Raw genomic sequence first — 27,771 nt, 5'->3', positions numbered from 1 at the left:
AATTACAAGATAGAAAAATTCCAGCATCTGGTGGTGTGTAAAACACTGGTGTGCTATGTCAGCATCAATAATGCATGTGTGCATTCACTCATGTGTAGTTGTAATACAGTCACTCATATCATGCCTCCATGAATAAGTGCACATATGCACACAAATGGTGTCTTTCCCCACTGAATCCTGTGCTATAACTGCTTTGCCTGCTGGGGACTTGAGCAGTTGATCTCAATGAATCTTTGTTTTACCATAAGCAGTTCAGGTGTGATTCCTGGCTCGTGGAGAGGTATGGATCTGTTCACATCTGTGGAGCTGGTATGGTTTATCTGAACTTGGAGAGAGATAATGTGACAACCCTCTATTGCAAGTGTGAAATGAAATCAGTTTTTTTTATTTGTTGCATTTTATTATTTAACAGAGTTTTTATACATGCCTCCTTGGTAATGGCTGATTAATATTTAATCAGGACAAATGGAATTTTCAGCATAAAATGTAAGGATTACCTCAAAAGCAGCAGCATTCTGAGATTGCTCCCTCCAGCTCCTTCCTGTCTTCCATTCAACTCTGTGGCTTTAGAAAGCATCAGTTAAACTACAATTTTTATGATGTTTTATATTTTTGAGATGAAAATGTAAATTTTTTCATTGAAAAGCAGTTTCATTCTTCTAGCTTGCAAGAACTCGTGACAAAATTAACCCATGTAGAGTTGAGAGTGATGTGATGTCTTAATATATCACAGAAACCTTCTTGACAGACTTGAAAGGTTAAAGATAGACAACCAACCTAGAGCATTTCCTGCAAACAAATGTTTTAAAATGCACTCTACAAAGTGATCATCCTCTTTGTTTTAATGATACAAGAATATTTACATGTCAGAATTACTCCTATACTGATGCATTTGGAAACAAATAAAACAAAAGCGAAGTTGGCAAGTGAACATATATCAATCTGGTATGCATAATGCTAATTCAAAACATGTTTGACAGTTTGTAAAAATAGCTGTAACTGGGAAGTCATCACTGAGCAGATAACACTTCCCTAGAGATCCTCAGGGGACCAGATTTGGCGCTGTTAATAGTTCAGTGTTCTACTTTACGACCCAGAGAAAAACACAGTCATTTACTGTTTTCAGAGGACATGAGATTTAGGGTAATAGTAAATGGAGAGAATGAAAATAACATCAGTAATACAGAGTTGTGAACACTTAGTGACTTGGGCTGCAGCAGATAGTGTGAATTTAATTAGGATGAATGCATGGAGGAATGGAATCTGGGTGATGCTTACTGAGCAGAGGACTCTTTCTATTGAAAGGAAGCTCTGGAAAGGATTTGAGCATGATGGTTAACCGGCTGGCTTGCCTGCTCCCTGGCCAGTAGGAAAGCTAGTGCCACCCTGGCCCATGGAAGGGTGGAATACGGAGCCAAGGTTGTACTTGCTCACCATATGGGTCTTGCTGGAACCTTTGCTGTGATACTGTGTAGCTTAGGGGTGCCTTGATTTTAGAAGGTAGTAGTGTTATTTTCCAGTGTGCTCAAAGGAAAGAAAGAAAAGTGAGGAAGCCCTTAGAAAACATGCTTCAGCATGACGAACAGTTCTGCACAGAGCTGTGTCTGTGAGGAATGAACAGGCACATAACAAGGTCTAGCGGTTGGAAGGTAGGCAGAAGTAAGTTATGTCTGGGGAGGAGATTTTGACATCAAATCAAGGCAGACTCCTGGCAAACTTAGAAACAAGATGAGTTGTCTATCTGAAAGATGGACTGTCTTAACAGGGATGTCTTTTAGGGACGTCTTCTTTGGTCTTGGTTGTAATGGTTATCAAGACTAGAACTACTTTTCAAAATAATCCTTTCTCATGTTGTAATTGATACATTTCATCAGTGGTTCACTTACAGTCCTAATTCAGTGGCCCCAGAATCCAGTCAGTGGAGGAAGTGGATCTTCCTTCTGGGTTTCAGTGGGTATAGAGGTAGACTGCACATGTAAGCAGGGTAGGAGAAACATGAGCAATAGCTAGTGGTTGAACTCTGCAGACCTGTAATGTTTTGGCTGTTGTGTGGACTTGATTTATATTAGTGTTTGTAACTGTGGCAGGAAAGACAAAATGTAGTACTGAACTGGGCCAACACGCAGAATCATAGGCTAGTTCAGGTTAGAAGAAATTACGGGATATCTGTAGTCCAACCCTGTGTCCAAAGAAGCGTCAGCTATGATGTAGGACCATGTTCCTTGAGGTCTTAAAACATGGAAGTATTTAAGAACTGCAGTAACATACAGAGAGAGCCTTACTGTAACTGTACAGGTTCTCTCTATTCAGGGGTTTGGATTTGTACAGTCTGGCAGTTATTTGATGAGGAAACTAGACTCTGTTCAGTCACAAGTAAATCACTACTGTAAAGCAGTAGTAATGAAACTGGAAACAGCCTAAACCGTCACTCTTGCATGAACTCTTTCCTTAGGGTTAGCATTGAATTTACTTCTTTCCCTCTAGTTTTTATATTCCGTGTGCATTTCCTTTAAGCTTTCAAGATGAAAACATTTCCAAGCAGTACTGCAGTCAGGCCAGGCCTCTCAGTGCTTTCAGTTGTGCGTAGAGGAGACCAGAATATGTATATGTTAGTAAGGGCTTGTAAAATTTTTCTTCTCTGGAGGAGATACCTAACAGTGTTGGCTCAGTCTTGCACCCTTCAGTTATCTTTAAGGACCCTCTTGAGAAAAAAAAAAAAAATCTCTACATAAGAGATCTCTTCACAAGGATTCTTTCATTTTTTTTTCCTCTGTCTCCTGCTCTTTCAATGTCTCTCCACATGAAACCACGCAAACTGAAAGAATTTTTTTTTTTCCTTAGGAAAAACCTGGAAGGTTCTGTGTAGCTGTTTTGTTGTCTATTTTCTTCACGATTGTGCTGTCAGTGATCTTAGATTTTGAGGTACTTAGTGCTCACCTGCTGCAGCATTACTAGAAACATCTTGGGGTATTTGGCAGGTTGTTAGTGGCTGAAACCAAAGGTTATTGTTTTGTATACCAATTAGGGAATACTATTATCAGTGAAGCTCAGATAGTTATCTTTTATTCTAAATTCTCAGAAACTGGGCCTCAAAATGTTATCAGTTTACTTCATTCCCACTTAATTCAAGAAGAAAAAAAAAACTACTTGCATAGCGGTCTCACATATGTTACAAAGTTCTGTTACGAAGCATGTCCATGACGTTTGGAGGAAGAATCTCTGTCTGGTTAAAAGGCTCAGCATATCCAACATCCTTTTTGGTGGTGATACTAGGTATGTCTTGTGTAACTACTGCTTGGTTTGATTCTCCTATAAATGTTCTCATTAAAGTGAAATCACTAAATGGTCTTTGCTCATTCACTCCTTTTTCCTCTTGAACTGCCCTTGGGAGCTGGGGTTGGTTTCTTGGCCTAACCACTTGAATATGTGTGGAACATGACAGCATTTCCTGGCTGTAGACAGAATGCACACAGAGGTTTTAAGTGAACATATTGAAATGATGGAAGCAATGGAAAGAGATAGTGAAAGGAGCTGAACTGCTGAAAGATAAGCAGCCACTGAAAAATAGTAGATTCCAGGCAAGCACAGCTCTGAATGGTTTTCTTGTGTTTGGGGAATTTCTCCTTAGAGAAAGAGAGATCCAAAGTGCTCTGTGTATCGCCCAAGGTTGGTTATAAAGCTGGGCTCTATCATGATAATACAGATTATGCAAATTGAGCCGAAGTTTTATAGTGCTAATGCATGTTTTACTCTTCTGTGTGTTGAAGTGCAGTGCGGGTCTAAGGGAACTGACAATGTCCTATTCATATGTAAAATGTTTTGAGGAATCTGTGGTTTGGAATATTTCGGAACAGCCGCATGTGAGAATTCTTCCATATGAAAGCAATATTATCTGTATTCAGCTTGTTGCTAACAGGGAGAGAAAGAAGAGTGTGTGAAAGCAGCCTCCCAGCCTGTGTATGGATGTATGGATCCTGCTGGAAGAAGGCTTCCAGCTTCCACCATGCAGTGCAGGTGAGGAGCTGGTGGGGCTGGAGGTGGCCCAGAGCGTTGTGCAAGCATGGGCCCAACCGACTGCTGGGAAAGTAAGGGATCTCACAATGGAGCTGATTGCTTCTCTGTGCCTTAGGATTACTTATAGTTTAGGAGTCTTAAACAGAATTGACAGGACAGCACAGCTGTGTATTAATTATTAGTCTGGACATTTTGCAACTCACAGGATTAGGCCTTTACTGTCTGTGGTACTCTTAATATCAACATTTGGCCTTAACATTGCCAAGGAAGCTACATCCTTATTTTGTAAGAGGTCATCTTCTTATCCAACAAGCTGCAGCCATAATCCTCTTTGACATTATGAGTAACTGCTCTGGAAGTGATTACTACAGGATTTCATACTTTTTTCCCTGCTTATCAAATTCTTTAATGCTTCATTTTTTTTGTAAAGAAAGTTACCATGCGTAAGTCACAATAAAGTATATAGAGGATATGGCCACGCTAAAAATATCAGAGACACTGCTTCAGAGGGAATAAATCCCTGTCCATGTGGACACCTTTGTGGAACAGAAATGGTTGTGACCCTTTCATTCAGCTTGTGTCAAGTGCGGTGTGCACATATGTGTGCAGGTAGCGCTTCCCCCAACGTTCCAGCTGAGACCAAAAGTCTGAGCATTTCCTTGCCCTGGGCTAAAATGATTGCTGCAGCTTTGTTTTGCATTCTGCTTGGCTTGTGAGAAGGCTTGCTGCGCTTTTTAGTATATCCATAGCAAACATGATTTTGTGTTTCATCTTCGCTGCACATCTGTTGAGGAACAGCAAAGACATAGTGGCTCAAATAGACTGCAGCTGCAGCAGCCATCTTTCTCATTTGGACTGTGATTCAAGATAAATGCTTTTAAAATTACAGCTTTCTAAAGAAGCCTTCCTCTTTTAAAGGTTTTTCTCTCATTCACTTTTTTTTTTTTTTTTTTTTTTTTGAGTGAGCTCATACAGCATATTCTTTGAGTAGACTGGAACTGACAGCATTATGGAAATAGTGGGAATTGCAGAAAATAGAGTTCCAGCTTCTTATTCTTTAAGAAGATGTAAATGTAGGTTTGTCTTTTTCTTTCCCCTGGACTTACATTTACGTAGTAAATTTCATTTCATTTGAAGTTAGATTAGAGCGATGGGAGATAGGCAGCTATCTAGAGGCTGGAAAACTTGGCTGGTAAGAACTGAACAGAGTATTCAGTTCTTCACAAAAAAGAGTACCTGAAGGCAGATATGCCTGCTTGTGTTGTTATAATGAGCATCTAATAATTGGTGGGAGGCACGTCTGGAAACTTGTAAGCTTCAGTGGAAAGGCTGGAAAATTTCTAGATTATCACAGCCTCATTTTGCAAAAAGTGTGGCTAATATGTAGTGGGTAAGTAGAAAAAGTGTAATGACCAGAAAAAGATGGGTTTTTTTGTTCTGTTTTGTTTTTTGTTTTTTTTGGCCTTTTGAAATACTGGATACACGGTGTTCATTCATGCAAATTCATAATACATAAGTTTTCTTGTGAAATACGTACAGTTAAAACCAATCACAAATTGTTAGCTTCTTCCTTTGTAGAAAGTTTCCTTTTTTGGGAAAAGGAAACAATTTTTTTTTTAACGAATCACATAAACTTAACAAAAATATGTTCTTTTTTTTTCTGTGAAGACTTAGAAATAGGTATGGGAGATCAGAAGTAGACCCTTTCTTCAGTGTTTTGAAGCATGTGGCATAACTGATGGATAGTGTAAACCTGGGGGTACAAAGAGATGAACAGGTAGCTGACGTGCCTGTGACCCGTCCAGAATAGACCCATGAAATATTTCAATGCCAGTGAAAACAAGGCTGTGTCAGAAAAGTTCTGACCAAGCCTAAAATAGTTGGCACCCACAAAATCTCCTTGCTGCATTAGAAGCAATTTTTTGCCTCTGTGGGACAGAGATGAACAAAACAGAGCTTCTAGTGTGGGAAATGAAGCTTATGGGAAAGTCTCTTGATTTAGGTTTGTGGATAATTTCATGAGACTTCTAAAGAAATTCCACATGGATTAACATTAAAAAAAAAAATACTGGAAAAAAGTTACTATTGTTCATTAGCAGGAAAAATGTTGTGTTAATTTATGCCACATGCAATGTCCATAGGGTGGCCCAGGATCTAAGTCTCTGTGTAATTTCACCAAGGATATTAATTTCCCCACTGTGCCCAATTAAACCCATTCCCAAACTAATCTGAGAACAAACAGGATAAAATACGAAGTTATTTCTGAAAATCTGTCGAAAGCAAAAAGTAATTAAATCTCACTCTATTCTTTGGAGGGCATTTACGACTTTTGTAATTAGTGATTAGAACTCAGAAAAAACGTTAAGACTTGTTTCCTTGCTCTGCTAGGATTTGTTTCATGCAATTTCAACCTATGTAGGCTTGCTGGTCAGTGGAATGAAGAGGGAGGCCACCTCTGTGGGCATACAGATGAATCCATAGCTGCAGCTCTTTGTTGGTGGTGGGAGCTTAAATGAGTACCTTAGAACAGACACTTCACTTCTTAAAATGAATGTGATCTGAAACAACTAATTTGCTTTGGGCATCTTTTTAACCTCTTTGCTTCTCTTTTTTTGTTCTGTGAACTGAGGAATGTTACTTCACTGGCTCACGGTCTCTTAACAAGTGGCTTTGCTGCTTGTGTCAGCCAAAATTATTCCACTAAGGATTTGACCTCATTTTTCAACCTTCACTGTCATTGTGTCCATCCACAGTCTTACTCTGGTAGGTTCCTCTGGCAGATGAATGGGAGTAGCAACACCAGACAGAGTAGGGTGGATGTGTGGAGGCAGTGAATCAGTATTGCTAAACTAAAGCATGTCATCCCCATTCCTTGGGTGGGGCTCTAAAACTCTGAGCTTTGGGTTTTTTTTTTAATCCTTGCCATATCTATGCAGCATTGAGCTTAGTAAGGTGTCTGGTTTGTCCAGGAGGCACAATGGTGTTAATGTTGTAAGGTGCTCCAGTCACACTCTTGCACTTGTTTTTCACACTGTGCAATACCCTGTGTTTTCAGTTACTGTAGAGCATGAGGTAAAATCTAGTTCTGCAGTAAAGTAGAGGAAAAAAATATTGCTTCATTCTCTGCATTTAAGGCTTTGGCATGATTACATACAATACCTAGTCTGACTTTTACTTTCTAAAAATAGATTTCTCAGTCTCTGACAAAAAAGCTGCAGTTTTGCCTTAAGAAAACAAGAGAGTCCAGTCAAGAGTTTTGTCATAAATCTTTGTACCTGTAGTATCCATATCAAGGACCAATAATACAGTCTAAAATCTTCTGCTGAGTGCAACGCAGTGCAAGGACCCAAACATCCCAAAACGTTACTATCCATCAATTGATCTTTGTGAAGGATTAGCATTCGTAAATGAATGCCAGGGAGCTATCTGAAATATTGTTACTGAGGCTCTGGAGCTGGTGCTGTGTGCCAACATTTGCATTCACTCCTTGTGCTCCTGGCTGCTGATTAAAAAATAACCCTATAATACTATTCAGTGTCTTTAGCCTGATCAGTCTGCTAAAGCAATCATAGGAATTTTTATGAAGTCTGAAATAAGGGCAGTATTTATTTTTCTGCTGAGTTTGATTTTTGTCTGCAATTTGGACTTTGCTTAAGTGAAGTCTTGCAGAACAGATTGTTGTAAATTATTACAGAAGGCTTGTTTTCCTGAAGCAGAATGATCCCGTTAATGACAAGCTTGTTCAGCATGATTTTAGCTAAGAATCCAAGAGGTATGTGTACAGGACTTTACAAATTGCCACATATTCAGTCCAAAAGCCTCTGACAAACTCTGGAAGAAGAATGCTTCCTCAGGTCACTTATTCCAACTTAGTATCTTCATGCTCGAAGAGCATTGCACGAACAAAATATGTGTTGAGCTGTGCTTGGCTTGTATTTGCATAGCTGGTGCTTTTAGAAGTATTTTTCTCTGCTGTTTTGGGGTCATTGCAAATGTCTATGCTGGCATTTGGAAGACAGACCACATCCAGATCTTCAGCCCAAGTGAATCTCTGAATCTTCAGTCTGAGTATAATTAAATTATTCTTAATTTGCTTTAAGAGTTGAGGAAGCTTGAGGACTGTGACATAGTTAAATATGTCTGGAGACACCAAAAGTGTTTTGCTACCACTATCTTGCTAGGCCAGATTGCACTGATTTTTCTGTCTTTGTTGAGTAGAGGATGTTTAATGAATGTTTAGCCTTTCCCGGCTGTTTGTGGCTCTAGGATAAGGTGCTATCTTTTGTACCTGCTCATTGCTGTCAATTGAACATGGCTCCATGGAAAACATTAACCCTGGACTGAATAGCTTCTTTGTTTCAAACAAGAATGGGATCACATCTTCAGTAGGAGTCTCAGCATATTGCTTCCAGTGCCATATTTTGCTCTTTTTCCTTACAAGACGTCTTCTTTCCCAAATAAATGCAATGAATTATGCATAGGAGCTTTCAGCAATGCTGTATTAGGGAATTTTGTCTTTGTACTTGAGACCAGTGTAATGAAAAAATTAAATATTAATACAACCTCAGAATTTTTCTCAAATGTTTATGATATGAGACAGTATATTTAAGAGGCATTGAATGTAGGTGGTGTTTTTGCATTTGTTTTTTGCTGTCTCGCAGGCTGGGAGTAATTAGGATTTTACAAGCAGTGTAAATTAAACATTACCAAATAGCAAAGTTGTTGCTAGAAAGCAAGCAGGGATCTTTTATTCTACAGAAATCTAGGAAATGGGAGTGTCTGACCTTTGCGAAATTTAGAATGGGAGTGGCATAGATAGCTGGTTTTGTATACTCAGCACTTGAAATGTCACTTACTTGTTTCTCTCAGAGCAATGAAAGAAGTGGCAATTACTTTGGGTGGCTCTTACTGCAGAGTGGCCTTTGTTACTTGATCCAACAGGCTTATGAGAAATGGTTTCACTTGCTCTTCTGACACTTGTGAGAAGGTGCCCTTTTTGGTTGTGATTGCACAGATTTTAGTAAATAGGACCAAAATTTCGAGTCATTCCTAAAGAGAGAAGAAAGTTTGCGTCTTTACAGCCCTTGTATTAAAGTGACAAGCTAACAGTTCGTTCAGTTGCTCCCAGTCCTGGCTGAATTCAGGGCATTGCTGATTCTGCTGCAGTTGCAGTATTAACAGCACTCTTTAATCATTTGAGGCATTATCTACTGTTGTCAGCTGCTTCTCCCACTTGGTGTGCCTGAACGGGATCTTTTAATCAGTCCTTGGAGCCATGCATATGCACTACTTCCCGTTAGATTATAATTAACTATAATTATGGATGGAGATCAGCCCAAGCCATAAAATGTAAATTTCGATATTTACTATGTTAATAAGAAGATTTGGTGAAGATAAAGGGCTTGATTTCTAATTTTCACTGTCACAATAGTGTGAAGGAGTCTATGAGACAGTGTTGTTGAAATGAGTGTAACTGCAGTTTGCACCCACATTGTGGTTTTCTTACTGCAGATTGCTATAAATCAAAGAGGTCATGTCATGGACACAATAAAATGCTGCCTCAGAGGAGCTGAGACAGCAGAAAACAGTTTGCAGGGACCCCAAGAGGTGAGTTTTCCACAGATGTGCTAGAAAGCATTCTGAAATCTTCGTATGATCCTTTGTGGTAGCTATTCACCTAAGGTACGAGTGCAATTTCTGCTCAGGAAGGGGGAATGTTCCCATTTGTGTCAATGCTGAGGTTACATTCCAGGCATAAGCATTATCCAGGTGCATATAGAGTTGCTGCTTACAGCTGCAGCAGCATGTGCTGTCACAGATGATATGTGGGGAAGCGAGCCATGTGCTGAGCTGCTGTGTTGCCATGCTAACTCCACAGTCATGTTCTAAAAGCTTTATTGGAAAAACACACCCATCAAGTAATATTGGGATTCATAACAAGGGTTCAGTGGTTTCTGTGACTTAAGTTCCACATGAGTATTTAGCTTTTCTGGGGAGACAGTTTCTTTCTTGTTTATATTTGGGAATCAGATCTTACACATTGTGCAAATAATTTCATGGCTGCTCCTGCTGCATGTAACGTGTTGCTGTGTTGCTGGTTAAGTGAAGCAGGAAGGGATGCATTTAAGCACATTACTGCTGATTGCATTTAATGGAAATGAAAAGTGAAGTACGAGGGAAATTAGGAAACAGCGCTCTGGAGTTCTTCATCTTGGAACAAAGACTCAGTGTTCCAGAACCCTGGTTAATCAAAGTGCAGTGAACAGCCGCTGAGGGTGTCTCACATCCTGGCTGTAGGATTTTCTTCCTCAAGCCACTTCCAGACACCAGAAGCTGACATTGCTCATGAAATTCTTTTCTAAAGTTTTAGTGGTTTTAAACATTTTTAGAGTTAACTTTCAACAAGGCACTACTCTGCTGTTGCCACTACAGCAGAGCAATTGCAACATTTGGCTGCGTGTCTAGAAAGGTTCAGAAGCTTATCAGGTATTTAAACATAAAAATTGCAGCCTCTTATTCCTATTCTAACTGTGAAGAAAACATTTAGCTTCTTTCCTTACTAAGCATGTATGTCTAAGCCCTGTTAGAAGACACACCGAATGGTTGTTTGCTCAGGGAAAAAGCGACATGGCACATTACGAGGTGATTACCTTCAACTTAAAAATAGATACGGTCTGAGTGAAGGAGGCTGTTATGTCTCCAGACTGGAGCTGCATACAGTGTTCTGTCTGCATGGAAACTCTTACACGTGTTCATACTATTTGACATATTGATTATGATCGTGTACAAGCACTCTGTTTTAAAATGTAGCTTGACAGTATTCTTTAGCTCTTGGCCTGACACCTGCAATAGTATTTCTGTCAGCGCTGCAGTTCACAGTCATTACTGCAGGACACTTCAGCAGTTTCCTACTACAAAATCTGGCAAGTGATGCCAAGCTGCCCAGAGCCCCATTCAACCTGCCCATGAGCCACTCCAGGGAAGGGGCACCCAAAGTGCTCTGGACAGCCTGTGCCGGTGCCTTGCTGCCTTCTCAGTGGAATATTTCCGTGACATCTAACCTCAGTTTCTTCTCTTTTAGTTTAAGGCCTTCCCCTATCACTATCCACCTGTGTAAAAAGTTGATTTCCCTTCTGTTTATAAGCCCCTCTTAAGTAAGACATGGAGTGTGGTTGAAGTGAAGTAGCTCTTTATTTAAACTTGTCTGCCTGTGGAGGGTCTAACCTGAAACTGGTGATCTCTGTGCCTGTTGGGACTCAGATCAGGATCCCTAATGGAAAGACTTACTATCCAAAATGATCCTGGATCAGCCCTCTGACAAAGCCTTTAGTTTGAAAATTTGCTTGTGTCCAGCTGGAATAGCAGTCTGTGTTGATTTTCAGACCAATTAAATATTCAGTTGCAATACATAGAGCTAAATACAGTTTGGATCAAGAAAGTGCAGCAGTGATTGGCATATGTGTATTGCATACTGCTGAGCATCTGTTCCAGGACAAGCCAAAGCTACAGGCCAGAAGCTTTAAAGTGTTTTAATATTAGGATCCTGTGGGCCTCTATATTTGGGCTCAGAAAGGCTCAAACGTTGCCTCTTGGAGATGTCAGTTGTAGGAATTTATCCAACTGATCCACGTTGATCAGGGAAGCAGGTACCTACCACTAGTCGAAATGAGGTCACTTTGGCTTCAGTATTTGTGCCAGAACTCTGGGGCACTCCAGCTGAAAGCTTTGGGGTAACAGCTTTTATAAGATGAGAACTAGAAAGCTTTGTTTTAGTACCTTCCACAGTAGATCAAAGATTTAACTCGTGGATAATTTTTACAGATTAGGAATTAGTACACAATACTGTCTGTAGAAATCCCCGGTTTATCAGAAAACCTGTTCTTGCTGTAGGTATTGCAATTGATTACTGCTAACCAGTGTTGCTAACCTGTATTAATTTCAATTTCCCTTTGCAGTAATGCGTAGAAATCCATTTGGGATGGACATTTGCTGCCGGAAAGGATCCAGAAGCCCACTCCAGGAACTATATAATCCCACCCAGGTGAGTGTCTTGTGGCTACGATCAAACTTTCCTGCCTGATGTACTTAAATTAAAGGTGGTTTTTTTGTTTGTTTGTTTGTTTGTTTGTTTTTAATCATATATATGCAGTAACTGCTGTGTGCTTGGAGAAATGATCCTGGGACCTGCAGAGCTGAGACGTAAAGTTCTGCGGTTTTAGCTCAGGGCCTGATTTCTGATGGTTTTTAGTTGTCTAATGATGCAGATTCCTCAAAGTACTTTTCTTAGGTACCTAATAGCCTTAGAATATTTTTGATCTCCTAGTGAGATGCTGAAGCATCCTAATTTAATCGATTGGTCAACACACAGAGTGGCAGGGTGGGGTGAGAGTAGGTAATATACTGTACATGAATCAGCAAGTGCAGGAAGGCAGAAAATTGCAATAGTAATATATGAAAGTAATTTGTATGGTTTTTAGGTAGCCAGTTGCCCATCCTGTCCTGGTTCATTTCTTCTAAAGATCAAGACAAAGCACAGTAGCTAACATTCTTCTTTACACTGTGCATTATTTGACACCTCATGGTCTTGATGGGAGTTTACAACAGTCTCCCTGCAATGTGAAGAACAGGAAAGTTATCTGTAATTTGTACTCTCATTTGTTCTCCTGCATCGATTTGTTCCCTACACATGGCGTGAATCGGCACATTCAGGAGCAGCATTTCCTGTTGGCAACTGAGGGGAAGTGCTGCCATTGAGAGAAAATGCCAGCTGACTATTAAACATATTTATTAAAGTTTAACAACCGCCTATTATACATTTATACATCAATGAATACATTGAGTTTGACTAAATAGGCTGTTAAGGAAAGTGACTATCCCAATAAATCTAACTTGTTAGATTTAACAAGCCAGTAAATGCTTTTAAATACTGTTTGATTATGAAGAGGCTCGCTATACAGTGTGCAAAATGAAATCTAAGTGATTTAAAGTATTTATATGAAGAATTGACAACAACCCAAAGATATGTAATATCTGATACATAAAGTTGTTAAGCTCCATTTACTCCATAGTGTGCTTTTCTCGAATGTAGGATGACTTTCTAATTCAATTGGAATTTTGTGCATGGGTGGGAGCATGAGCTTCTCATACTAATGTACTGGCCTTTATTGACCGTTGTAGGAGTTAGTGTTGCATAAATGGAAAGTGTAAAAAGCCCTGATGAGTAACAATTGGGTGCTACAAAGGAGAAATATTAGAATTTGCGGGTCAAATTTAAATATTTAAATACTCTTTGCAAATGCTCAAGAAGGATGGGTAAGGGAAGAAGCTGTACTTTTGATTGTTCTCTCTGGGGTATGCATTGTGTAAGGAGATTTTAACTGCCCGTTTAACACTGTTAAACACAACCCCATGAGAGAGAAGCATCTCCATCCATTGAAGGGCCGGTGCCCCTGGCAAGCTTTGTCAGCTGAGCTTCCTGAAGCAGAGGATGCAGCTGGCAACTTCATTCCCACCTCTCCTTCCTTTCTGCATGCCTTGACCAAGTAAAGCATCTGCCTGCCTTTCTGGGCTCTCCTAGGAGGTAGGCAGAAAAGTCAATGTTTGAGTAAGCACAGCATTTCTTGCAACCAGTGTTGAACTAAGCAGATGACATTTTTCAGTCTGAAGTGTTTCCATCTGCTCAGTGATACCCCTTCTTGTCAAGCTTTTATATTTTGTTTCTTTCTTTGTTTTTAGTAGGTATTCACTCACTTTTTAGATGGGGCTTTGCACACTGCAGACAGTAATATTGCAGACGCTGAGTGATGTATCAGGCAAGCAAGTGCATGCAGGAACAAGAAGAGGCAGCAAGTAGAAGCTGACATAAAAGACATCAGTCTGGAAATGACCCCTAGAATATTCCTTCAGATATGTGGGTCATATTTCTTTTTTTGCATTTTTGCCCAAAGAAATGTCTGTCTCACCTTTCTTAAGTGACAGATGGGAGACGGGTTGACAGTGGAGTTCTTGTCTTCCAGCTGTTCACGAGTGGTAGTGAGGAGGGGAGTGGAGATTGGGCCCCTAATTGGTCTCTGCAGTTCCTGACTGAAGCAGTCACGATTGGCCATTTGTGAAGTCAGCTTAGAAGCTGATAAAATACATATGCAGAAGAATGCTCTTCCTTACTGATACATATAATTGAAACATCCAGTAGGTCTTTAACTCTTGATGTTCAAAACTGATGTTGAATTCCAAGTGCTGAGAACATAGTGCAAGAAGCCCTGCACGTATGGCTTTGGATTGCTACAAGCTAGATGCAGTGGTAAATCTTTAAGGGCGACTTTAAAGAAACTTTAAATATCTGGTGTGTTCACATGCATGTTTTTTGCATGACCTAGTAATAGGAGTACCCAGCTATGGCTCATCATCCTCTGCTATACAGTACTTTCCACATACTTCAGGTTTCCTCAGGTAGGCAGCAATACACAACCATATCTAACTTCTATGCTGCTGTTCTTGGGCTGTCTCCAGCATCCCCAGGAGAGATAGGCAGAGAAGGGGACTTTATGGTCCCAGCTGGCTCCCTGCTTTGAGATGATATTAGGGCCCATATAGGGCTTGCAGCCTCCTCCTGGCTCCTCCTTATCAAGGGAGGAGATGGCAACACAGTCAGTTTGAAAATGAAGCCCTAGATAGGATCAAATATCTCTCTGATTTAAAATGCTATTGTAAAATGTATTTTAATATGAATAAGACTTTTTACAGTGTGTTCGGCATAAGGTTGCACTGCCTTTGTAAAACCAGATGGAGGCAGGTTGATTTACACCAGCTGAGGATTTGACTCTGGGTATTTACTGTGTTGACATATAACAGCCTTTCTGATCCTGCACTGTTTTGTTTCCATCTATGGAGTTGTTTGGGTTGGTTGCGGATGCCACCGTTCGTCTTTTGAGACTTTTTGGCTTTGTGAATGATCATGAAAAGAAAAAAGAAAAGGAGAGGGAGAAGAGGAAATTTTGGACTTGAATAAATTCAAATGTAGCAGTGATCCAAGGGTGACTGAGCCAGTGGTGTACAGGAGCTGAATTTTTGAGAACTGCAGTTAGATTTTCAGTGGACTGATTGTAATTGTTCAGGTGCTTGATGGAGAAGGAGGGAATAAATGGGGTAGAGATAGGACTGAGTTAGGATCAAATTAAGTGTCTATGACAAAGCCCATGTGTTATTTCTGTCATAGTTGAGTGCCTGGCCTTCTGGGTATTGTAAAAGTAGGAACAATACTTTTGCTCTTTTTCCTTATTAATAGGGCACAAAGTAAGAAGTGCATTTGTCTGTGGACAAAAGGTTTCTTCTCTAAGGCTCTTACTGCAATATTTTTTTTTTGTGAGCACTAATATACCATGAGGGAAAGAAAAGTCAATATAACTCAACTGGATTTACAGTGAGTAAGTGAAAGTGTGGTCCCTGAGTACATGCAGACAGCATGCAGCGTGTCTCTGAGACTCTATTATCTTTTTTTCTTTCATCTTTTGTTAGAAATTACTAATAAAGTGCAGAGGTACCAGTGGCAAATTTTGAGGGCTGAATGAAATGGTTGATTTCTTTAAAGGGTTTGTTAAAAAGCCAACTTGGATCTGTATTAACTAGAACTATTTTCCTTCTGCCAGATAGTTGTAATGTGGCGTAGTTGCAAAAGAGAAAATCTAGATGTCACATTCCTGCAAGGCTCTTCATCTGTGTTCAGTTACAAGTTTGCATTGCATATTGACTTTTTTATTTTTTTGTATATCAAACCCCAGGAATTTAAGAACATGGATAAACAAACATTTTTCAAATTTATTCTTGGAAGACAACATATGGAACTGTGTCTTGTAACCTGCATGACTGAGTATAGTCCCATTGCTTCAAAAATAACAGATAATTGGGTATTGACTTGTTGAGCTGGAGTTACCAGAAGTTCAGAATTGGATAACATCGTACTTGAGGCTTGTGCACCATTAGGGGTTGACATGGATTTGTTTGAAGCAATGAAAACAGTACTGAATTACAACATATTGCAAGCCAAAATAGACCTAATGTTGAAGGAAAAGGAAATAACTGCACCTTTAAGTCAGAATTTGTCTTCTCCTTGTCAAGGTTAACGGCTAATTCCCAGGAAATCTTTGTCTGATCTAACTACCTACACTGGTGCAAGCAGCATGGCAGAGATAGTACTTTATCCATTAGGATCCACATCCCAAGGACAACTTTGTTTCTATTTCACATTGCCTAACTAACTGACTAATGAGTCAACGTGACTGTTTAACCAAAGGTCAAACTGTTTGTCATTTGTTACTTTCCTTTTCAAACACATTTCTTTTTGTTGAGGAACTGCACCTCTAAGTGGCTGCTTTTTTGGTGTAACGGGAGCCAGGTTGCCTCATGAGTCGCTTAACCTGGTGAGTCAGGGCTGTAGACCTCACATTGCCTTTGTGTTATGAAATTGTATCGGACTGTTTCAGAGGAGTCATTCCAAAATGACCTATTTCTTTTATTATGTCCACTTTTTTTCTTCCCTTCCTTCCTGCCAAGTGAAAACAAAGTGAGCTGCTGCCTTGCAGACGGTGTTTATACATCTTCAGTCACTTCAGGCCGAAAGTGCTCCTTTTTTGGAGATGCTGTATGGTTATCTGTGGCTCAAGCTGTCTGGATAGCATACGCAAACATCAGCCCAGTTCAGCCCACATCCCTTAACTTTCATCTGGGTTGGTAATTTCCTATTTTCAAGTTGATTTCCACTCACTAGAATGACCCTGGTCAGCTGCAACTGTTAGTGGACAGAGGTTTGTGGGAAGCTTTGTGGTCTGAGCTCTGTGTACATGTTGTCCACAGCACTTTGAATCAAAGGTTCAAATGCTTAAAACCAGTGTTTCTGCCCTTGGTGATCTTGAGGTACTGGGAGCTCTGCAGCTTATTTCTGTGTTCAGCAGCTTTTTATTCTTAGAAATACAAGAAGCAAAGGGCAGGTCACTGAGTAAGATGAAAAGTCCAGTTTGTCACTGACAGCAGGTGACCAGGGCAGACTACCAGAAGGATAAATGACTCACGATGCTCTGCCAGCACACAACAGCCTGTGGCTCGCGGGCTTCCTGAGACAAGCATGTGTCTTCGTCAGCTACGTCACGCAAGAAGAGTCTGAGTTGTCAAACAGTTATAGCAATCAAGAGGAGGGAAAAAATGTGACTTGCCAGTTTCAGTAACAAAGGAAGATTACACCAGTGCTGTACACTAACTTTTCTGCTCTTTTCACGTGTATATGTTGTGGCTGCTTTATTTTCTCACAAGGACAGTAATACCCTGATAGAGTCATTAAGATTGGAGAAGACCACTAAGATTTTCCAGTCCAGCCATCAGCCCCTCCCTACCATGCCCACTAATCATGTCCCTCGGTGCTACATCCACCTGGTTCTTGAACATCTCCAGGGACGGTGACTCCACCATTTCTTTGGGCAGCATGATGTGAACTTTGGAGTACAAGAAGTAGTGCAGCTTGAAGAAGAATACATTAGAATTTATTGATGCTTTGCATTTGGAGTGAATAGTCGTAAGTGTATGTGTGTCCTTCTGTGGACAAGAAATGACCCAGAAGTTTTACCAGTACTGACAATGTACGCTGTGTGATTGATACTGATCTTTGTAGGCACGTTCATGTACATAATAGCAGCGTGGTAAGTGTAAATCTTAATTGCAGTATTTGATTGATCATAGATTAAAAACATCGTAATGGAAAAGATGCAGAATAGAGACATCGGGAAGAAAATTCAATGTACAGTGCCAAACTTTGGGAACATAATGCTGTTGGTAAACAACAATATTGTATCTAATTATCCTTCCCTGCTGCAGCAAATGCCTGCTGATGAAAGAGAAAGTAATTGATTTACTCTGTGGATGACTTCGTATGCAAAAACATTACTTACTGTCGTGCTTGCAAGTCGTAAAACAGCAGCTGGCTGGGGATGAAATATTACATTAACCTTAGCAGAAATACTACACTAGTGAGAATGCTTTGTTATTAATTACTGATTACAAATGATAAGAGCCTGTTTTAGATGCTGGGGAGATGACATAGGGAGGAGAAGGATTCAGGTACACTGTACTTCATATATTGTTCCTTGTGACATGATGGATGCCTTTGTCAGTCAGGAGGAATTAATCAGACAAGTATGTACAATAACTACCGGCACTTAGGGGCAGAATTATCTTCAGGACAAGCTCATTCAAGTTACTGCAGTGCATTGGGATGGATTTTTAGGCACCTGTGTTTAACTGAAGGCTTATTACCTGCATGAAATGAAACAGTACAATTGTCACTCAAAAAAGCTCCGATTTCCCTGTTAGAAAAGAAAGAGATCTCTCTTTCAATTGTTCCAGTCCTTGAGTCATTTTATTATTTTGAGGGTTCATGCATTTAAATATAAAGGCTTTCTGGAAATATACAGTTACGAGAAGAAGTAATACAGGAGACATGGCCAAAACCAAAGGAATTCTATGTGTTGGAGGGGAAAGAGGATAACACGATTTTCACAGCTGAACATCTGTGTGTGACACGTGGACTCCCTGTTAGACCAGCACCAGCTGGGTGGAGGAGAGACCTGGGCTGTGCAGTCTGGTCAGCATCAGTGAGGCTTTTTGTGTCTGCTGACTTGGACATGTTGCATCAGTGCGTTGCTTGCTTAGAACCAAGCAGTTCGAGTCACCTGCCTGTTTCTCTGCATTAGATTCCTTTCTTTCCTCCCTAGGTTAAGGTTTTATACCAGCTTGACCAGTGGAGAAAACTTGGATAATTACACTTCAGAATGCAGAGAGATGTGGCTCTGTTCTAATAACCTCAGTCTGGACCTTGTGGTTATTCACAGTGTAGCCTCTCTCATTTATTTCTGGTACAGATAGTCTCAGGACAGCTTTCTCCACTCACTGCAGAGTAGCAACTGCTTGTTTAAGCATTTGCCTTTTTCCCCCGCAGTCTTTGTTATCAGAGAGGTTTCTTAACTCTGTGCAGCAGAACCATACGCTGCTTTCAGCAGGGCAAGGCAATCTCTGCAAATCCCAGGAGCCCAGCTACAGCCACTCACTCCCAAAAGAACTGCAAAGAATCCCAGTAGGCATAATTATGACAATGAGAGAAGAGAGACATTTTAAAGCTATCTACAGTGCTTGTAATTCTCATTTACTATTTAAATTTAAAGACAGGGAGGAGCAGACATTAAATTGACAATTATTTTCCAGAAATCAGATTCCCCAAGTCCCATTCTGTATCAGATGCAGCTTCTCAAGCCCCACAGACTGACCTGTAACATTCATTCATGCTTTTTAGCTCTATACAGTATGAAATGTAAATTCACCTCAGTAATGTGACGGGCTGCACCTTGCCCAAGCTTTTTTCAGTCACGGTGCAGTAATCTGCAGGCAATGCAAGGTTAAAATACTGCCTCTGGAGAAATGTGGCTGCAGAAGCCACCATGCATTTTGACACTGGCATGCAAGGAAATTCCTAGTACTGCTGGGAGGCAAGCTGTAGAGTTTTAGGACAGAGATGTAGCTAGTTAAATCCAGCCTGGATTATGTAATGAGCCCTTGCTAAAGTCTATGTGGTGCCTGCTCCACTTGCCTGGTGTTCTGGTGAGGCTGGCTTACCCTTGTACTGCCTGAATGATCAGTTGACTAGTCATCACCTAGGCCAGCCATGCTTTGACTGCTTTTAGTCAGTAGCTTTCAGACCTTGATTCTTAATGATGTGGGAGAGATGTAAAAATTAAGTGAAAAAGCAGAGTTTACAAGGTAATAGCTTTATTGCATATGAATATAACAAAAACAGTGTTTATAAGGCACGTGTCACTTTCTTATTTAGAAAAACAACTTATAACAGTTGTATATCCTGGTGTGGCTAGGATTTGATTTGATTTTTTCCGTATGTTTGAGAAGCAACATGAAACTCAGTAGTGAAATGTGGCAAAAAAATTGTTTCCCTCATACTTTGAGTATAGTGTACTTGTGCTGGAGGGGGGCAGTGGCTTCCTCTTTTAGGTTTTCCAGTGTGCTTGTCAGCATGGATGTTTCTGTCCATTTGTAGCCTTGGGAGAAAAGTGAAACCTGATCTCTTGAAGGTCAATAGCAAAACTTCTTGTCTCTGATGAGGCAGAGGGAACTGGGTAATTGCAGCCATTGTTTTTTAGCAAAAGCATCTCTTTTTTAGCATTCCACATATCTCCTGTGCTGAGGAGTGTAAATCTGATGCTGAAAAAAATTTTTTTTTTCTTCTTTTTTGTTTGGAAGTAAGATGACTATAGGTGGACCAAAGAAAGTTGGCAAGCTTGCAGTGAAGTTTATATATCTTTCTAGTGCCTGGAAAACCCAGGAAGGAGTGTTTCTGTCATTTCAATCTGAAATAAATCTGAATGACATTCTGAATGTGGTTCCACCATAGAGCTAAAAGCAAAACGTGGTGAAAAATCGCAATATTACCACAGTCAAATTGCATGGAGATTGCGTGGCTGCGCAGCGAGCTAGCAAGCCTCTACAACATTCAAACTGATGACCTAATATAAATCCTTCCCCTCCTCTTGTAAGCGTGGGTTGTGTCTTTTAGATCATTTTTGGACAAGTGTCTGGGGATTAGTAAGAGGAAGTGGATATTAATTCAATTAGAGGACAGAAGACAAATGTACAAGCTGGCATGGGGAATTGACACTGGGAGCTGAAGGAACAAAGACATCTCTTGCTGTGAGAGGACAGTTTCATCTATTCAAGCCATGTTTGGCTTTTGCTGTGCATACATTTGACTTATGAAATGTTGGTTGAAGGAGTTGTATTTACATAGCAATGTAGTTAATGTCATATTTTGGAAACTAAGCCTTGATGTCAATAGATAGATGGAAAGCTGGAGAGCATATGCACAGTGGTAGCTTTCAGTTCATTCCGATACATTAAATATTCATAACAAGCTCAGCTGAAAGAGAAAAGAAATGTTTCATTGAACTGGTGAGGAGAAGCTGGAATCGCTGGAACTTCTCCAAAGCGTAATGTCTTACTTAATGTGAACTGAATGAAGGTTCCCGTGGTGAAGGTGAGGTGCAATACGAGGTACTTCCACAATTACTGCTTTCTTCCTTTAAAAGATTGTTGTGCCAATGACATCACTCTATAAAATAATAGCCAAGAATTACTGCTTTGAGCAGTTTATGTAGGCACAGCACAGGTTTTTTCCTTTTTTTTTTTTTTTTTCTTCCATAGCTTTGGACCCACAAAAGCCTTTGCATGGACTTTCTTATGTTTAAATGCTATATATTTACAATCTTGAAACCCTCCCACATCACGGTTTTCAGACATGGACATGCTGTCCCTGAGTGGATATCTATAGGCATCTGTCACCCTGTCTGCGTGCTCTGTGTCTGCCATGCTTCTGCCCTAGTGCATGAAGGGCCCAGGCCCTGGTCCCCCTGCCACACAGATCACTGTGGGCACTCTCCCCTCTGCTTCCCTACAGTTTCTGCCCCAGGCTGAAGTTGACTGATGGCAAGGATTGAGTTTGTGTGTTTGGGGATACATTTTAAGCATCAGAAATGTCTGTGCTGGTATAACGTGAGGCCTAGCTTCCCTGTGTCCCCATCCCCAGAAGCCATGGGCTCACTCACGCCACGCAGGGAGCGCTCTGACGTTAAGCCCAGAGAGTCAAGTGCCTGATCGTAGGGTGGGGTAGTGCTTCTCCCTATGCAACTGCTTCTGGCTGCTTTCTGTCATGTAAACATGGCTTAGTAAACTGTGGCAGCTGTGTGCAGGAGGCATGATTGTCTCCTTGCCAAGACCATCATCTTTTCTTGCCTTGTGCTCCCTATTTCATCCAATCCTGGAGTCTCCTCTGTCTAGTATCATAGAATCCTTAGAGTTGGAAGGGACCTCTGAAGGCCATCTAATCCAACTCTCTTGCAATGAACAAGGACACCAGAGCTAGACCAGGGCTTTCTCCATCCTCACCTTGAAAGTCTCAAGGGACAGGACATCCACCACATCTCTGGGCAACTTTTTCCAGTACCTCTAGTGTCTTCCACTTTGCTCATTCTCCCTCTCACTTTCTTACTTTTTTAAATGGAATCATTGAATCACAGAATTATTTATGTTGGAAGGGACCTTAAAGCCCCCCCACTTCTAACCCCCTGCCGTGGGTAGGGCTGCCACCCACCAGCTCACTCTACCCAGAGTCTCATCCTGGCCTTTATCTGATAAAGGCTGGAATATTTTTACATGAGGCGTTGTGCAGGTCTGTGGCCCATGGCTTTGTCTGAAAGTGCAACAAGTTAAAGATTGAAAATGGGCAGTTGATGGCAAAGAAGATGGAGAAGAGATACTTATTCCTCTGAAAATTATACTGTCATTCATTTAATCTTTTCAGCCAACCAGTGCAAAAACAAACCAGGCAAAAGAAAAGAATTTTGTCTATCAGCTGGTAATGTGAGCTCAGTGTCTTTTGAGTTTATAGAAAGCAGTACTGTTTTTAATGGGAATGGTGAAAAAATCTGTTGTGTCAAGGAAATAATGGCAGGCCAAGTCTTGTGCTTATTAAAAATGGAGAGGGTTTGAAAACAAGCAGTGCAAGATTTGTGGCTTCACCTCCAACAACCTCTTAAAAAGCCACGGGAGTCTGAGATGTGAGTGCATCAGAGGGCTTTGTTTGCAGAGGGATGTAATAGATCTCTCCGTGCATCCTGCTTGTGATTGCTGATTTGCACAGCAATGGGGATGCAGCAGGCAGTCTAGGAGAGTTTTAGAGCATCACCTTCCTGCCTTGCACAGGACAGAGTCTTCAGTTTTCACTTGAGCTGTTAAGTGAGTTAGTGTATAAAATATTGAAGCTGAAGAAAGAAATCTGCCTTTTTATCGAAGTGTAAATGATCTTGAAACAAAATACATGGGATAAAAGAATGATTTTCTTAGGCAGGTTCAATGAATAATTGATTTCTGCTTCTCATAACATTATCAGTGTAATTAAATTGGTGGATGAAGAAGTAAGACAGAAGGTATCATCTGTTAGACACTGAACCTCTTTCTTCAGTCGCTGGCAAAGCACTGCCATCTGGCATTTAAGACTGTGCAGCACTCATGCAGGTTCATGATCTGTCTTGCTGCTAACAAATCAGTGCTGTATGAGCACCAGCATGATAAAAAAAAATCCATGCGTTCAGTCATTATCTGAATCAGCAAATAACCTAAATAAGCTCCCTTCCTTCTTTGCCAAACTTGCTACTGTCTCTGGAAGCTATGCATAGAAATGATTTAAAGTAATGCACACTCTAGGTTCTTGATTTGTACAAAGAGGCTATGCATTGCTCCCTGTGGATGTGGATTTTGGCACAACTAGGCAGTGCAGCTATTCCTATGGGTTTGGCACAGAACTGTGGAGGTCGTTAACTTTGGTCACTCACCAAGATGCAGAAAGTGATCGCTGTTGTAGTTCCTTTTGCTGTTTTAAAAATCAGAAAAGCCAGATAGAATAAGAAAATGGAGTAGGAAAGCAGTCTGGTTGTGACTGAGCTTGTCCAGCTCCTATATGGGACTCTTATTCCTTCATATGGATTCTGCGTTGGAGAATCCATATGAAGGGTTGGAGGGTAATTGCAGAGACAAAGCAAAGATAAAACTGAAGATTTAGAAATTAAAGATAAAAAATTATTAACGTTACAGTTACCATTACTTTATCCTGCAAAATTAATTCTGACATGTAACACATCCACATGTCACTACAAGGTTGCCTTAGAGTAATGTGCTCCCTTGTGCATCCTCCCTGCCATGTGTGAAAGCCTCAAATCCCGCACTGGAGCGTTAGAGCGTCATAGACTCATTAAGATTGGAAAAGTGCAACCATCCGCGTAACACTGCCATAATGCTAACCCATGTCCCTCAGTGCCACATCCACACGGTTCTGGAACACTTCCATCACCTTCCTGGGCAGCCTGCGCTTCTGCAGCATTACTGCTTCTGAGAAGAAATTTTTCCTCATATCCAACCTGAACCTCCCCTGGTCAAGCTCAGGCCATTCCTTCTCATCATATCAGTAGTTAACCTGGAAGAAGAGGCCTACGCAGTATGTTTCCTTGTAAGGCTGGAGATTCATGTGGAGTAAGAAATCTAAATGCCGTACTGCTTTGTAGGTCGATGTTATGATCCAGTGTCTTTTGAAAGTCAGTGAAGATCTTTTTGCTGACTTTCACAGCTGTTAGACATTCCATTCTATCCTGCATAAGGGGAGTCTCATCCAAAGGCTCCCGAAGTCAGCAGAAAGATTCCCACTGCTTATTTTGGCCAGTTCCTTAGTTGAAGAGGCTTGAGGGAAATATTCCATTCATGTTGTTTGCACTCTGATTGTGCTATAAATACCATATTGAGCAACTGATCCTACAGAACTGATGCCTGTTCGGTAACACTCAGTCATGCATTCTGAATTCAGCATCTTTATGTGTAGTTTCACTGGACTGCTGTCCTGGTAATACAGCAGTCACCTTAATGTTGGAGCAGTGGTCATTCAGCAAAGTGCAGTGCTTGCACCTGTGTTCTCCCAGTGCTCTTGTTTGTACAATTTTGCGTGATAAGAACAGGGAGGAATCCTAAATTTTAATGCTGGTTTTGCCGTTCTTTGTCACCAGATCATTTTGTATCTGTCTCCACATTTCTAAAATGAGGGATGCCTGTTTTCCTTTTTCTTAGGGATAGTGTGGTGATATTATCACTGTCTGTGTAGTGTTTTGATTATAGAAAATGACAGGTATAATTACTGGTTCCTAGTTAGATTGCGTGTCTACCAGAACTACACACCTGCCATGAGATGTGTCTCTTAAATTCCTCAGTTACTTGAAGGGAAGCCAAGTGTTTGGTCCTGAATGTAATGAATCTGAACTGTTTTTTGATATACAGGCTTGTTACTGCAGTGTTCACCAGTACGTACAGAGTCTAAAATGTTAGCAGTGGTAACATCAGGGAGAGCCAGTGTTTGTGTGGAGGCCTTTACAGACCACGTGCAAACTTCCTTGTGTACAAACGTGAGCGTAGATCTCCTGCTACCACTGAAATCTATGAATTAAGGAAGTGCTCGGTGGTATGAACAGATTTTGTACCAGTCAAAAAAGCATTGATTTTGTATGCCCAGTGCTTTATTATACTACCAAATGTATGTTAGTAAGCTTGAACTCTGAATCCACAAAATCTCTTTGCATGACTGGGGATGGTTGGTTCTCTCTTTGTTCTCATTCCCTTGCTTTGAGCTTTAAAAAAATAAATGAATAAAAAGCAATTCTTGATGGGGAGACTAATTGTTTCAGCGTGGAATTAAGTGGCTAATTTATTAGAAATTCCAATGGCAGGGAGTGCATAATGTTACTCATTGTACACTAGTGTGTCATTGTCATGGATGCCATGTGTGCTCCACTGAAATGTGTTAATTAATATATGCATTTTTATTGGAAAGGGTTAATGCCTGCTTGGTTGTTGAACAGGATTTGAACGCACCAGACGCTGGGAGCCAAGGGCTTTTAGAGAGGCTGTGCTGCTGCTGTAGAACACAGGAGTCAGATTTTTAAGGGCTGAAACATTTAGAAAGTTTCTTTCCTTTCTGCAGCCTGATGTGAACACATGAACGAAGTACCATATGATGCTGAAATCTTGTGTGCCCTGAGCATCCTGCCAGGCCATGCCCTGCACTGTAACCTACACATGGGGCAGTCCCACAGCAAGGGCTGCATGTTACCCCCCAGCATATCTGATCTCTGAACTGAAATGGCTGGAAACATGATAATGTACCATAATGAATTATGATGAGTATTAAACCTGAGTAGCATCTGGCTCAGACTAAATAATTTCAGATAAAGTAAATGTATTTCCCATTGTGGAGGACTTCCCTGCTGCAAATGGTGTCTCCTGGTGTGTCTCCTGCGTGTTTCAGAAACAAAATTATTTATTGTGCTCATTTGCTTTGGAGCGAGGCATACTCCAACTCTGAGAATTAACAGCAGTCTCCTATGCTTAAAGCCTGAGGGCATAAATGTAACCTGTTGAAATATCATTCTTCAGTTATCCCTTGAATGGTCTGCCTTCCAACTCCTCCCCTCTGCCTGCCTATCAGAAAGATGATACATCTGCTCTTTCACTTCATTTCCCTAAACTGTAATCGAGCACTGTCTGAATAGCAAAAATGAAAAGAAATATCTGGCTGGAACAGCATTCATAGCTTTTATTGCTGAAAAATGCGTTAATGGTCCCTTATCAAATACATCAATTGAACAAATCATTCAATTTCCTTCCATCTTCAATTCTTTCTAAAAAGAAGTATGCTTAGGCACACTCTGACACTCTCTCCAAACTATAAAGGCCAAGCTTGATTTTTTTTTTTTTTTTACATTATAATTTTGTGAAACCTAAGAATAGATTTCAGTAAATAGCTCATTGACCCCTCATTTGTTTAAAAATAGCTAAAAGATTATAGCCCCTTACTACATCTGCTCTTAACTTGCCATTTGCATTGCTCTGTATAGCACAGCCTGCCACTGGAAATTATATTTAGGTGTAGGGTAAAAGCTTCAAACAAGCCTGTGTGTCTTCAGCTGAAATCTATTTCCAGTCTGGCTGGGGCAATTAGAAAAGCGAGCGATTCATTCAGGTTTCTGGCTGTGAAGTCTCAAGGCCAGGCATTCAGACACTTTGGAAAGCGCTTCCTTTTCTATCTGCAGTCAGAGGAAGAGAAACTAAGGGAGCGCTCCAATTGCTTGTCTTTGAGGCTTATTTTTTCCATTTTTGTAGAGGCTTTATGAAGATCCTTGAATCAGCAAAGGAGTGAAGCCAGGTATCTCGATCTACCAAATGCCTTTTTGCATTTGCCTTTTGTAAGGCAACCCTGCACAGGTGTGTGACAGAAGAGGTTCGCATCCAGTGATGCATGGTCCAACACAGCCAGCAGCTCCTGAATGAGAGGAGCCCTAATTGCAGGGCTGGTGCTGTCTGTATTAGAGGTGCTCCATGGGCTCGGTGCAAAGCAGAGCGTTTGGCTCCAGCCTGCTCATAGCATACATCCCTTTAGTACAGCGGAGACGGTTGTGTGTGTGTATTCAAGGCAGCATTCATCTCCCTGCAGTATTTGGCTCCAGTAATTATCAGCATTTGGCTGTTCTCAGAAGTGCTGAAATTCTATGGAGAACACGAGCCCCATTAAGGCTCCCTGCTTCCCTGTGCATACAGATAGAACATCGTGTGCAATCGCTGATTTTTCCAAGCTGGTTTTCAGTCTTGAAGCATCACACATGTACTTATTTTAGTGCATCTGTAAAGGTGCATGAGAAAAAAAAATTGCAAAAAAATCCGGCAGTTTGGAGAAAATAATAGTATGGGGAAATTAGTAGGTATTTTGGGACACTAGCTTCTGATAAAATTAAAAATCCGTGATTATTCAGTAGCTGAGGAAAATAAAGCCTTGACGGAAAAAAAATAAAACAAAATCCTGCTGATCTGCCCCTTTACAACAGAGCTAACATCAATAATTCTTACGTTGTGCATTAAGTTTTAATGTGTAGACAGGCTCTCTGTGCGTAGTGGGGTGTCTGCGGAGTCATCAGTGAGAGCTGATAAATGCCTGTCATATGAAGAATGCATTACAGAGAGAGTCAAGCTAAGTGAATCATTTAGTTGTCATTAGTCATTTTTCATTAATATTTGTAAGTGTAGTATTATCCACTGCGCATTAGGTAGGATAGAGAGGATAACACT

The 27,771-nt window shown here is 40.7% G+C and overlaps 1 protein-coding gene across 2 annotated transcripts in view; it reads left to right on the top strand.

The window, feature by feature from the left end:
• The window catches only part of CHST11 (carbohydrate sulfotransferase 11), a 155,101-nt gene that overhangs the window by 50,849 nt on the left and 76,481 nt on the right, over positions 1-27,771 (top strand). For both annotated transcript variants that reach the window (XM_085227879.1, XM_085227890.1), the window contains exon 2: positions 11,970-12,055. In XM_085227879.1, the coding sequence (XP_085084005.1) occupies positions 11,970-12,055 (86 nt within the window). The remainder of the gene's footprint in view (positions 1-11,969; positions 12,056-27,771) is intronic.

Source organism: Meleagris gallopavo, chromosome 1 (genome assembly GCF_905368555.1).
Source record: "Meleagris gallopavo chromosome 1, MGAL_WU_HG_1.1, whole genome shotgun sequence".
In the NCBI taxonomy this organism is placed as follows: Eukaryota; Metazoa; Chordata; class Aves; order Galliformes; family Phasianidae; genus Meleagris; species Meleagris gallopavo.
This window is presented reverse-complemented; position numbering and strand designations above follow the sequence as displayed.